Genomic DNA, 14,847 nt, shown 5'->3' on the forward strand with positions numbered 1-14,847 from the left:
AGTCAGGATCGGTGTGGAATTCCCCCTCCCCCGATATCTGTAGTGACTTTTCGGGATCGGTACACCCCAAGAATCATGAAATGTTCGATGGAAGCGCCAATCGTGTATTGCATTCCACATCTTGTAATTGAAATATATGGAAGTTGTTGAAAAGACGTACGGCTGACAGCGACACGTACTTTCGTACGCCACGAAGCAGAAGACAGATAATACTCGTTAGAAATGAAGGCGTTATTATTATTGATAGTAATTTTTCTTGTTAGTTTGGGGACATACAGTGAAGCTATAAACTGTAAAGGATGTGTTCCTCTGGATAATTTAACGTTTGACAAGGTACGGATATTGAAACTTTTTCAGCAGAATTAATATTTTTTGAGAAAATATGCCGGCTTCTCTAATAATTTTGAAGGAATTTTGGTTGTGGCGGTTGTAAAGCAGTTTGCGAAGCTATTGAATTTCTGTAAACATTTTGGTAACATTATCGTATGCTATTGCAACTTGAGGTTGCTTAACGAAAATAAAGCATTCTATTCTATTATAATTTATTTCATCTTCAGAATAGTTAAATTTGCAAGTTGTTGACAGCGTACGAAGATGACAAGTTCATACATTGTTAGGCATGAGTTTACAATACCGGACCACTCTCCAATTTCTATAAAATTTTGCCTACTTACTAATTTCGATGTCCTGATGACGTATCTGTAGTTCATATTTGGCGGTCACTTGTTAAAACTGTACATTTACGTGTACAACTTGTAAAATAACCTTGCGATTTACCATGGTGATTGTCCATACACAGCAATTCGGAACCATCTTTCTTTCGCAATTAATTACCTAATGGTCTTCCTTTACGCACAACAATCTTGTTGACGACAGACGAGGAATGCCTACGAGGTTAGGTTAGGCCTGTTAGGTTAGGTTCCATTAGCATAAATACAAACAAAAATTAATATTTTAGCTAAGAGAACTATACCTTATCTTGCCTGTTGATTTCTTCACGTTGGAAAAATGGCGTCTTCCGTGGAGCTATTGTTCTTATGGTAGGGTTACGTTACGTTAAGAAAACATAGTTTATTTCATTTTTTTCTCGATTTCCATACTTGACCGCCAATTATTACATGCAGATTCGTGATTAGGAGTTCACAATTAGTGAGTAGCCGAAATTTCATAGAAATTGGAGAGTGGTCCGGTATTGTAAACTCGTTCCCATTGTTATAACGTTGTTAGTTCATCTTTACTTCTTTCACATTGAGTAACAGTTTGTTGTATCGGAGACACATTTCTTCATTTTTACAGAAGAAACTACTTACGGAAATTAGTTTCTCCAAGCTTTCCAACGTTCGTTGAGGTATTTTCTTTATCGTGGAATATATTTGACCTGGAAATCATGTATTTTTCAACAGAAATATTCTCACCGACGCACAATTGCCATTGCTTTCGCTACGTGAACTGGATGCTGCGTACGTTTGATGACGTTCCCCCGGTCAGTGTTTCCAACCCCTTTTTTCTCTATGCTTGCCTTACCTAACCTTATTGGTAGGGAGACAAATTTATGGTAAATAAAAACTGAGGAGAGCGGTAAATAAAATGTTAGATCAGCGGTATATACCAGCGGTGAAAAGAAATAAATTGGCACATACCTTTTCATCATGAGAGGAAACAACATATAAAGAGCTATAAATTGATAAACTACTTCATTTTTATATACTGTACACATACACAAGTACTTAGATTTCAACTGTAATTGCCAGTAGCGGCGATTGGGTGGGGCAAGGATAGTTTGCTTTTCTTGCTAGACAAGGCTTAGTATTTAGAGGCCATAGTGCAGGGGCAAAGAAAGCTAGCTAGTTCAATGAAATTGGAAGTTGAGTAGACATTCGGGGGAAGAAACAAATGCAGCTTGACAGGGAGCGAAGTTTTCAAACAGATTATGTGCATGGGAAATCCCAATTTGCAGCGTCTTCCTGATGTGATCGAAAATAAAATGTTCTTCAGCTGCAAGTGGTAGGAAACTTTAGGCAAACGTTTCGTTACAAATCGACAGTTTGCGCACACAACCTCGATTGCCGGTTTTTGCATGTTTTCTACTTAATTTGATGGTATTTCATAGCTATTTCGCGAAAAAGCGTCCATTTCGTGGAAAAGCACACATTTCGCATTACTTCGCGAATAAGACCCATGCATATTTCATCATTGGGGGTGTAGTTACATGCAGAATGTCCAAAATTGCATCTTTTTTTCACATTTTGCGCATCGCGAAAATTCAATGTCCCTACTTATTGGAAATGGTTTGTGGGGCTATCGGTCAGCTACCGTGCATAATGGTTCGTGGGGCTATGCGTGAATGGTTCGTGGGCTATCCGTCAGCTACCCGTGCATAATGTGACAAACACAGTAGTAGGTACTTTTCGCTGAAGAAGGTTGGGTACTATTATAGTACTATGAGACACCTATAAATCATATATTTCGCACTTTTTTACATTGCTAACGTACTATTTTCGAATGCGGAATATTTCCTAAGGTGAAATAATGCATTTCTAAGATAATGTCTATTTCTTACATTTACGAGTACTTACTGTTACTTGTTATTTTGATTCTGTAACACATTATGGCGGGCGATAGCGTACTAGTTCAGGGCACGTTGTGCGAGTGTTTTGTCGATTTATGCAGTGTTGCAACCTCGTTCACCGGAAAATACCTACTTTCGTGCCCGGATTTAAAATTATGCTAATACGTAGCAAGCCATTGACGTTAGCCTCACAAACCATTGACTTTAGCCCCACAAACCATTGACGTTAGCCCCACAAACCATTTTCCATAAGGTTAGGTTAGGCAAGCATAGTTAAAAAAAAATAATTAAGAATACTCGACTCTTCATGTTCTAGTGAAAACACGGCAAGTTTGAAACACTGACTATGGGGTTACGTCATCTTAACACACGGAGCATTGTGCTCTCGTGCAGAAAGCAAATGGCGGCAGCAGAAACAGCATGTCTGACAGAGATTTTTGCAGAAAACAACATGTATTCGCATTAAAATGGATCAAAACTACATTCACGAACTTCCACAAAGCTACAGAAAATGATTTCCGTAAGTACTTTCTCCTGTAAATTTGACTAAATCAGTCTCCCCTATACTATAATGTTACCGAAGGTTGAAGCACTGCATACCCACAACATAAGTCAAAATGTGCCTGCCAATAGTGTGTAACAGAAGCGAAGAAAGGAATCAAAAAAATCACTCTGTATGTGAAAAATTGTGTTTGTTTTTGTGTAAAAAGCATAATGGCACCTTGAACTATGTTCTGCAATACGCAATTGGTAAGTATGAACCATGCGAAACACAAAATATCAGATTTTAATGTCTCCGATATAACAAACTGTTACCTCACAGTGTTCTAGATCTATATATGCTTACAAAACTGGACACCGAAAACATCACAGTGATGTGTAGTTAAAATCTGTGCTCGAGGCTGCAATTATTAGGAAGTTGGAGATTGATTGAGCTTTGGGGCAAGGGGGTGATTTGCTCACATACTTTTATGAGGGGCAAAGAGTTTGGTGGGGGATACTTTGATATTATCCTAGCTTTACTTTACTAGCTTTCCCTTTACTTCGAGCACCGATTGAAATAGAAGAGCACACATTATACAGATTGGCGCAAGTTCTGATATTATTGTTATGTACACTCGCTCCCTGGATGAATCAAAATCTATACATTTGTGCAAGAACATGCTGAACAGATTTTCTGATTGATTTTTAACTCTTTGTCTGTAAGAAAGTTGGTTAGGTAGGAGGCCTGTCCGATGGCGCATTGGTAGAGTCGTTGCCTTGTAATCAAGGGGTCCCAGGTTTGATACCCGGTGGAGGCAAATAGTGGTTCGGATCGCACTTTAAACTGTAGATCCAGTCCTGATTAGCCTTTCTGTGCATAAAGTAAACTTAAAACAACAAATCAATCAAGTTGGTTAGATAGGGATTATTAGTATTATAATTATGATCATGTAAGTTCACAGCATTACTATTTATATGCTCTGAATAGGTTAGGTTTGTCACACCTCCCTTAGGGTACGTAATCAACTTTACAATTTCTACCACGGCTACAGATATCTTAATCTCAGGGTTAATGGGTTCATGTTTCAAGAATACGAATAAGAAAGCGTTCATAGCCAAAGGATATGTTTAAAGGCGAGTCTATATTCTGAAACTTAACACTGTACAGAGAAATATATAGCAGGGTTGAATATACATGAGTTCTGTTCTTATCATATGTGAATAATTAAGCTTCTTCTCTATTAAAGAAGGCTTCTTCTTTCATCAACTTCTTCCATGATGAATGGAAAAGGCTTCTTCTTCTTTCATCAACTTCTTCTATGATGAATGGAAAAGGCTTCTTCTTTCAATTTCTTCTATATACAAATGGTTATCTCCCTTTTATTCATCGCTGTTCTTATTTCTTCTATTCATATCAATTCTTATTTCTTCTTACGCAGCAATTCTTATTTTCTTCTATATTCCACCGAGATATTTCTATTTCTTGTATTCTTGATAAATTCTTCTATTTATTCCTTCTACTACAAATTCTTATTTCTTTTATTCTTCTTTGGCAGCAAAAAGTCTAATTTCTCTTATTTATTGCAAATAGGCCTATTATCTTTACCATATCTCTTCTCAATAATATAAAAAATCATTATACTGCATTCCTTGTCGAGAATTGAACCAAAGCTATAGAGGATTTTTAGGGGCGTGTAATCAGACAATAGCACCACCTCCTAAAAACCACGCTGGCGAAATAACCCATGATTGCTAATATCCAGCGTTGCCTATGGCCCAGTGCGACTAATAAAAGAGCCCAGTCGTAAAGTGCTTCGGGGCATCTAATGTGACAATAGCGCCACTGGGGACAAACAACCAAAAACCTGACGACGTTCTCCTCGCCAGAGGTAAATAATATCAATCATGTAATCATCTCCTCGCTTATTAACTTTCTTTAATCTTACGTATATGAATATATCCTTTATCATGATAATTTGCTATTTACAATGTGTCATTTATTTCTTCCGTACATTCTTGTACGCTTCATTTGTTTATATTCTAATTATTATAAATCATATAATCATTGTTATCCTCTTCCGATTTCCACAATGAACCCTCTTTCTCATTCTTTGGCACGCTGCCATCTGTCATCGCTTTCGTGAACTCTTCTGTCTCACCTTCATGATTGTGTCTGCCGATTGGGCACAAGACAGGTTTCATTTGCACTGTCTACTTTTTATGACAATTCCTCACAAATAATTATATCTGTGACTCAAACCTAGTTGTTCACCACTTCTGATATCTGGATGTGGGTCCGTTGACTCATTGTACTTCCTCAAGAATTAAGTTTATTTTTTTTTAATTGACAGACTTTGATGTTTTACGTAATATAAAATTGGTTCCAGCACGTGGAAGACACAAATAACTGATATATTTGATCCCAAAGAATGTAAGTAAAATCCTGCCATTTCTGAGTACTTTCACAACGTTTTATTAGTAAGAACCGCTTGTATACTCATTCAAATAGTGAACAATCACATGCAAAAAATAACATCATCGAACTTAACACAGTTTATAGCATACTTTGCTTCAGTACTTACCATTCAGTGTTTTTAAGGCAGCTGATACAAACTCACATCGAAAACACAGTAATCAGTAGGCCAATTGTGAAATATACATATACATGATACAAGATTAAGTACAGTAGGCAGCTCTTGAAATTGTTAGCTTGGGGGATGTTTGGACAAGCCTTGGGGTTAGTTAGGGGAATCTTCCTATGGTTTAACATGGTGAAGATGAGACAGCTGGCGTATATCAACCCCTTTCACTTCGAGCACTGAATGTAGGCTGATCAAAAACTTAGGCTGGTGACTTTTTTTTTAATATGGGCTACCATGCTCTAGTACAAAGAGAGATATTGTTTGAAATTTAAATAAGTTCAATTAAATATGAATGTTGAATCAATCATATGCCCTCATTTAGAGTCTGTCTTACGTAACCTAAGAAGTTACTGGCAGGTTCTGCCACCCATGAGGGAGCTGCTTGCAGGAAAAGCATGCTGCATGAAGCTTTATTGCATTTGGTTTTGCTAACTCATGGTTCCAGTGTAATGTTCAATAAGAAATATTCTTTTAAACAGGAATACTGTAACTATATAACAGCTTTTTATCTCTTGGTGGGAAACTGATTAGATTGCAACACTACAGTACACATACATACGAACATGGTATCCAAAAAGAGAATTACTAGACTTTATGGCAGCCTAAGTGTAATACAAGGTGTTGCTTCGCAAGGACCTAGTACAAATAGAATCACTGTATTATTTGTAAAAAAGCACCATGTGTCACTAATAGAGTTTTTCCCTAATAGAGTTTTTATTATAACACATATGTTTTATTGCTGATGATTATTGTAATTTTCAGCTGGTTCCAAGATTTAAAGCATCACTTGTGAAATTTGACGTTGCATACCCTTACGGTGATAAACACAATGAGTTTGCAAAAGTTGCGGAATCGTCGTTTTCTCTACCGGATGTGTTGATTGCTGAGGTTGGAGTCAAGGATTATGGCGAGAGAGAGAACTCCGATCTTGCAGACAGGTACAATGCGAAGAAGGAAGATTTCCCGGTAGTCAAGCTCTTCGTCGATGGGAAGCCGGAACCTCTGACATTCGAAGGTGACTTCACGGCTACCAACCTGAAGAGATTTATTCGCACAAATACTGAAGTGTACATTGGTCTGCCAGGATGTCTGGAGAAATTCGACAAGATGAGCACGAAGTTCATGCAGGAAAAGGAAGTTGAGAAGAGGAAGAAAATCCTCAGGGAAGCCGAAAATGCATGGGATAGGGCGGTTGGTAAACTGGATCAGAAAGCAGCGGAAACGTACGTGAAGATGATGCGGAAGGTGTTGGAAAATGGTGACGATTTTCCGGAAACTGAGGTGAAGCGGCTGGAGAAACTCAAGAGCGGGAAAGTTAGCAGCGAGAAGAAGGAAGGGATCCAGCACCGAATAAACATCCTCCAAGCTTTCCTGCAAACTCCTACGCACGACGAATTGTGAACAACGTAATGTGCCTTCACTGGGTTTGAAGTTTGGAAATCATTTTCCATTTGTGATAAGTTTGTTGTGGAAATTTTTACCTTTTTATTTTGTATGAATGAAAGTTGAAAAGAAAAAAAAAGTAGTCAATTTGTGATTTAATCACTTAGTTAATTTAATGTTCTGCAAGTAAAGTGGTTGGTGGTTGATAGATGTTTTAGCTAGTTATGATCTCATGTTTATATGTATTTTAGAAATAGCTGTGTCGGTTCCCAGTTGCAAATGACCAGGTGAAGCAGGAAACTCAAAATATGATGAAAAAAATTAAAGCAATATAGGTTTAGTTACTTTAATGACATACTTTTTTTTATTCTTGCCTTTGATAAGTTATTTCAATGAAAACCTGATCCAAAGATATTATTGTTGCAAGTCTTGAAGCTTTCCTGGCGACGAATGATGAAGAGATTATCTTGGGCTATCAAGCAGGGAAGTTGTGAGAAAAAGATTCCAAGCTTTCGAGAGCTAACATAGCCTGAGAGAATATTTTCATCTTATTATTGGTTTAGTCTGTATCTTATATTTAACGAGCAACATGAGATAATCCATAAAATATCACTTTCAGATATTGTCATACTGTACAGAATTAGAATTTTAGAACATTTTAGAAATGTCTTGGGATATATAATTCGATTGAATTTTCCTGTGTTCAATAAAATCACGATTTCTTGTCAGATTAGCAATGGTAGTAGTTAGGAAAAAAACAAACTTTTTTTACAATCTAGTTTTATTCCTAAAAGTTATACGTCAAATGATACCAAAAGCTAACCAAGCAGCTATCAAAATGTTTGTGCTAATGGTCTATCAAAATGTTTATGTGGTGTTGGTTTCAAGATTTTGGGATGCACATGTACGTTTCTGGTTTATTATAAATTATCATTGGGTCCAGGCAGTGAAATGTTTCATACAAAAATATTTACTACAAACTTGTATATGTACCAAGCATGCATTTGACTTTTAAAGGATACTGAGGATGATTGTAAATTATATCCAGGAAATTTTCCCAGCTTTTCTCCCCATAGAGAAGCTGAATAGTAAATGGTGCCAGTATTTGGGGACGATTTGTTTGATTCCTAATGTTCTGGTGTGGAGCATAATCACAGTATATTTTACAAATGTAGATTTAGATGCCAAAGATAAAATGCTTTTATTATATACATTCATTTGCATTCCATTTTTCTACAATACCATGATGCATGGACATTTTATTTATGATTCTGGTATGGAAATGTAAAAGCATTATTCAGATCTGTTTATTACAATTGTATTAGTCCATGTAAACACCAGTATCAAATTAGAGTAATGAACTAAAAGTAATAATCTGTTATGATTTTTAGTATAATTTACTGTAGGTTCTCATGTAGAAGTGCTTACCATCTAACCGTTAAGTTTCTTACCTTCGATGTATGGCTGTATCTGCCGCAAAATAAAATACAGCCATGAACCATCACCAAGGACAAGTATTTTTCACGCACCCAAATGGAAATACTGGCAACTGTTGAAAGTATAGTCCTAAGTTGTGCTCCCATTTGGAAATCAACATTTTTTAGTTACCTGAAGTGAGCAACTCAAATAGGTCTTATACAGCATGTCCCACAATCGTGTTTGCACTCTGAACGTTAACAGCAGCAGGTATGAACGTTTTTGACGTCGCATACCTTAAAGCTATAGATGTTCATTGCAAGCAAGACTCGTGGCTTTGTGGCAGACACATGGTTCTTCACGGATCCCCACAGGTAGCCATCTAAAGCTGTAAAATCAAGAGATCTGGGTGGATATTCAACATTTTCATTGCTCGAAAGAAAAATTGCTAACTTGCTGCTTCTTTTGTGTACTATAATGCTCACTGCGTGGCAGGCTGTGACAGAACTAAACACGTCTGAATGCCTACACAGGCTCATACACACTTAACTTACACTTACAGCTTCAAATACAGAAAGTCTAGTCAAGTTATCTTTAATAGTTTCTCTGTTATTAACATTCAGAATGTGAATACTATTTTGGGGTACACTCTATGTGAAGCAATGGACTTCACGAAATGTGCATTTGTGGACTCATTTCTACAAAATTTTTGCTAACTGTAACATTACTGCAAAGATTTGTGTATCAAGTTATTTTATACTGGAATTACGTAAACAAAAAATACTATTAGCTGAATCTCTACAGTCCACACATCTTCTCTCAAATTATCATGTAGTCTTCAGAAACAGTCACTTTGCTCTTCAAAAGCTTGGAAATTTTTTTTTACAACTCACTTGGATAACCCAAGATCCTAAAGCTTTAAAACTTATTGACAAGTCAACTACATGATATAATCAATTTATAATTTCATTCATTATTGCAGCATGGCTTTGTGACAAAAATAAGCACTTCTACATTATGATGTTGCAATAGCAAATAAGGTTCATTTGAATAAAAAAATGTCTGCATAGCAGAACAATGTTTTGTTATATAAACCTACATTTCCGATTCGTGGTTAGATCAGTTTTATTAGGATGTTAAAGATTTATGTATATATTTTATTTTCTAACATTTTGTTAATTTTCACAAAAAAGTATCTTAGCTTTGAAGCGATATGGTATGCCATACATAAAAGGTATTTATTTATAAAGAATATAAATCAAACATTGTTCTTGCCACCATTACATCACATGAGCAATAATTCTAGAACTACTTTGTCATAATTTGCCACTTGAACAGTTATACAACTTTCAGTGTCAATTACTTTGTGGTATTAATTTAAGGACTGAGTTCAATATTTGTACCTGATTGTAAGGAAATGGATTCTTAATCAGTTACTACAGCACTTAGTTCAACTCCTGCATTTCTGCATTTAAAATATTGCGTGTTAAAAATGGTACAAAGCATGTTTGTAGCCAGAAGTAAAGTTTGAAATAAAGGATAAGGAAAGTAACTTTTGTGATTCATTTAGTTTTATGGTATTTGTTATTTAGCATTGCTTTTCTGCCACTTCTAATTGCAGGAATGAGTGATGAAGCAACTCCTACAATTAACACACACACACACATACCATTGAACCTGGGAACTCCAGCAGCGAGATCGAAAATAAAATGTAATGCACTCGGCCACTGATAATGCTGCTTGCAATTTTCTCAAGCTTAGGCCAGCTGCAGACAGGATCTGACATGCCGCGATGCGTCATTTTTGTTGCAAACTGACTCGAGGAAGATTTAACATGAGGCTCTTCTGGGTGCTGTACACCGGACGAAACATTTGACTAGTCACATTGCGATGGTTTGTGACAAAGCAATGAATGTCTGGGGAATTTGGTATCGCAAGGAGCAGCTTGCAACAAAATGATCCATTCATTCACCCACAGACTACAAATGGGGGCAACTTAAGGCCAAAATTTCCAAACTGAGGAAAGTATCATGGTGGCGTATAATATACATGTTCCAGTTTTATAACGATTCACGATATCATTGCGTGAAATAAATATTGTTCCACTCTTATAATTCACAAATGAAGGGCTCTGGTGTAAAACATGGTGACATTTTGGTCATTTCAGAGTTCATTAAGAAAAAAGGTTATTAGAAGCTATACTGTAGATACGTAAATTGTTTTCATGTTGTGCTTACCAATTTCAGAAGGCTTCACCGAGTCTAATGCAAATTGTATGACATGGCAATTTCACTTCAAAGTGATGGCACATTTTACTTTGTGACTCAAAAATGACCACAATGTCACCATGTTTTACACTCGAGCCATTCAAATATATTCTGGATGATTTTGTGACTTTGTACTCAATGTGAAAGATGAATGTTATAGTCTCTCTCCGTTGAAAGTTTGTGTCAAAAAGAGCTAATTTTTATGATTACTGTGGTGAAGTTAATGTAATATGAACCTGTCACATACCAGCAGTCAATCTGGACCAGGGGTGCCAAAAGGAAGGGGTTAATAACGCAGACCACGCCATCACAATTCTTGGGGAGGGATATTTTTCCTTTCAATAGCATAAAATTCAACATATTTTTGTAAAATATATGTATAAAAAGGACATTGTGCTGCAATGTGTGCGACGCGACTGAGAACATATTTGATTAGTAATTAATTCACTATAATTGGTTCCACCAAGTCCCTTTTGCTACTAGGTGCACCATATTTAATCCGGTAGATGAAGAAAGGAATACTTTGGAGAAGGGGCAGATGAAGTAAATTGCTCAGCAAAACAAAAAATGACTTTCAGTAAGAGCACAGTGTCGTAATAAAATACTTTATGGGAATTATGGCATGATCTGAAGGGACGCGCTATTGGCCGGGGGGGAGGGGGGGGGGGGCGGCTGATCTGGACAATTGTTAGAAATTCATTATACAAATATTCATGAACTATTTAACCTGGGGTTTATTAATTTTATCAATTTCAGGAGGGGATGTAACCCTTCAGTTCAACCTCTGTGTACGCCAGTGATAAGACAGATATTTTACTTTTTTGTCATCACAGAATATCAATATTTCATTCCATTGCCGATTGCAATCGACTTTATGTAATCCATTTCTCTTCTTGACATCTGAGATACTGGGAAATATGCCACCCTCAACTCCTCCTTGAGAACAGCAATGCTTTACAGCACACTTTTTTACCATTCCGGTTCTTCCAGATTCTATTTGCATTCCTGAACACTTTCTTCTGTCGATTTTCAATCTAGCCCTATAATTTAAAAAATGCCCAGTTCGATCTCCACAGAGCTTTCCTCTCCAGATATTAGTCTTGAACGAGGGTCCACGAAGAGCCGACTGGGCTCTCTGCAGGGTTGCCCTGTCAAGAAAAGCGAAAATAGAGTAAAATGAATGAATGAATTAATTTTCAGGACGTTGATGCAGAAAATGAAAAATATTAATCAGTGGTTCTCTAGAAACATCCTTTCTCAGTGTGCAGTTAAAAATTGTAATTTCTTTGTCGACTGGTTCTGGAGACAGGAGACCTTTGTCGGGACAGGAGATCGCCTTAACCTGAAAAGTTTGTAGAACTGTGTTTACATGTTCTCTTTGATGTATTTGTTGTATGAACAATGAGTTGAAAAAGAACACTAATGCAGGACAGCAAAGCAGATCGCGAGTTACTTCGTGATTCAGATATATGCTGTCTTAGGTCTAGTCTGAGGGAGGAGTCAGCATAAAAAAAAAAGGGCTTGGTCTGTGGGACAGGTTTTGATATTTGGGGTGAGTCTATATTTGGAGTTTGCTTTTTACACTTTGGTAGTGAACGTGTTAAGGTAAGAAAATTTGTTTTTTGTTTAGTCAAGAAAAAACAATACTAAACAATGGGTTTTTGCTGCTTTCGACAACTCATGGCACAGCATCCATCTATCAAACTTCCAAATAACCTGTGATAACCATGAAAGGAGGAAGATAAAAATGTATTGCAGCCATTGTTCCAGAGCAATGTGTGGAGAATACCAAACAAATTGCTCTTTTAAATGTAAATATGAACGTTAAATCATGACAACTCTTTCGTTTGTTACTAATACTATGAGAAACAAAATATATTATTAGCCAATTTTAATTGCCAATCAAACTCTTCCTATAAAGCAAAGGAGTAAGGTCATCAAAATACACTACACCTTAGCTTCCTGATTTTCCACCTTAGCGCTCTAGTGTTAATGTAGAAGGAACAATTACTTGCACTCGGAGGAATTCTAACTAGCTAGCTACTCTTAAAAGTGAGTTGTAACTTACTTTTTTGCAATGGAAGTATCATTTTCAATAGACTTGAATACACATAAATTGTTAACTTGAAAATTTGTAAGCGACCAGTATAAAATTACGTTCATTCAAGCAAAGCTGACTCCTTGTTTCTTCATTGTATTTGTTGGAATAATATAAATACAGTGGAACCTTGATAACTCGAACTTGAGGGGAAAAAGAACAAAATAGAGGTATCAAGGATTTCGACTTACCAAGGTTAGAGTTAGAGGTCTGAAGTTTACTGACCCTTCTGAATGTCTGCACTAGTTCAAGTTTCGACACAATTGTTATCACCTGACATTGTACATATGCACCCTGCACTTTGACTTATTGAGGTCCGTGCGACTAAAACTTCAGAGTCTTAGAGGTGATTAGAATTTTACTTCGACTCGGAGGTTTTTCATAGTGTACCTTCGAGTTATTGAGCTCGAACGGCATCCCATAAACTAGGGATGGGACCGATTAATCGGTACTCTATCGGTAAAATTACCGATTATTTTACCGATCCGATATATCGATAAATATCTTATAATTTAGTGCAAATTCTGCCATTTTGTTGTAATTTTTATGGACAATCTCGATGCCTTACTTTCTAAAAAAGTAATTGTCTAAATATTCAACTTCTCTTGCACTGTTGTCACCTCGAAACACACTTTTATTAAGCAGATCAATGAACATTTCAGGTTCTTCAAGAACTTTATATCGGATCGGTAGAATATCGGTATCGGTAAATTTTATATCGGTGCTTTATCGGTATTGGCCAAAATTTCATATCAGCCCATCCTTACCATAAACTATACAAAAATTCATCTCAAGGTTTTATTAGTGTTGAGGTAAAATTAGTATTGAGTCAAGGTCCGTCGAAGCCCACTTTCCCCCGCTCTAGAAGGTCTGGTCATAACCTGCCTTTCTGTCAATCCTCATGTTTACGACCTCGGCAGGGTTCTGTGACATCATCAGCATGATACTCTCTGCGTATCTGCTATTTTCAGCACTGTAAAGCATGCAACGCTCTTGTTTTTAAGAGGAAAAATGCATACTGAAGAGCATCGCCAAACCACTTACACAGAATACATGAAAGTAATGGTGTATAGAAGAATTATAAGTACGTAAAAGCATAAACTTACCCACGGCTAGTGCTAAAAAGAACTTGAAGAAGAGCAGCTCTGGGTCCATTGTTTTTGTTTCATTTGTTTTCTATTACCACCACCTAGATCCGAAACTATAGCGACTATTTTATACCCAGCTACCCCAACCATTGATATAATATCAAACAACAAAGCCTTGGTCATAGCCGTATCAAAGTTATAGTGTACTGGCTGTTTCCATTCACCTGTCAATCCTCGAAGCATTGCAACCTGAACATTTCTATGGAGACCCAAAACTCTGTAATTTTTCACTGTCATAGCACTCGTCCGTTAACATTCATTTCATCAAACAACAGGACACTCAGTTTTTCCACTTCAGTCAAACACTCCCTGCTGTTTCATAATATTCAAAACTGTTGCAAGAATTCCCGGTGGGAGTCTCAATTCTGCGCCCAGCGACGAAGTGTTGCAATGCTGGGTAATGGAATTCCGACCTCTGATCTCATGTGGGTATACAATCGTTCACTGATCGCCCGTTGTGTTAATGCAGGAATTATATCTTCCTGTTTCCACCTATGCTTTCTTTTCCCCTTAATTAACATGTTGATTTCAGTAGCGTGCCCAAGGAGGGTTAATGGGGGTTATAACCCCCCCCTTTCGCCCAGTATTCCTAAAAAAAAAAGAACGTCAAAGGTAGGAAAATGACAAAATGAGAACTGACTACCAAGAAAAAGTATACATAACCCCTCCCTTTCGAAAATACTGGGCACGCCACTAGTTGATTTGCCCTGGAGTAAAGGTTTTGCTCAAAATTTCTCTCACTTTTTTTGTTCACCATAGTTTTCACTTTCTTCCGCTCCCTTGTTTTTAAAGCCACTTTTGACTGCATTACCTTCTTATACCTTGCTTGCCATTTTTGTAA

At 36.9% G+C, this 14,847-nt stretch overlaps 1 protein-coding gene across 1 annotated transcript; it reads left to right on the forward strand.

The window, feature by feature from the left end:
* The first annotated feature begins 143 nt into the window (after nt 1-143).
* wbl (endoplasmic reticulum protein 29-like protein wbl) lies at nt 144-10,128 on the forward strand. Its single transcript, XM_083128627.1, has 2 exons — nt 144-333; nt 6,457-10,128. Exons 1-2 carry the CDS (start codon nt 223-225, stop codon nt 7,093-7,095), a joined length of 750 nt encoding a protein of 249 aa, XP_082984753.1. The 5' UTR covers nt 144-222; the 3' UTR covers nt 7,096-10,128.
* Nucleotides 10,129-14,847: the final 4,719 nt, after the last annotated feature.

This window comes from Lepisma saccharinum, chromosome 9, assembly GCF_977018435.1.
Source record: "Lepisma saccharinum chromosome 9, izLepSacc3.1, whole genome shotgun sequence".
Classification (NCBI taxonomy): domain Eukaryota; kingdom Metazoa; phylum Arthropoda; class Insecta; order Zygentoma; family Lepismatidae; genus Lepisma; species Lepisma saccharinum.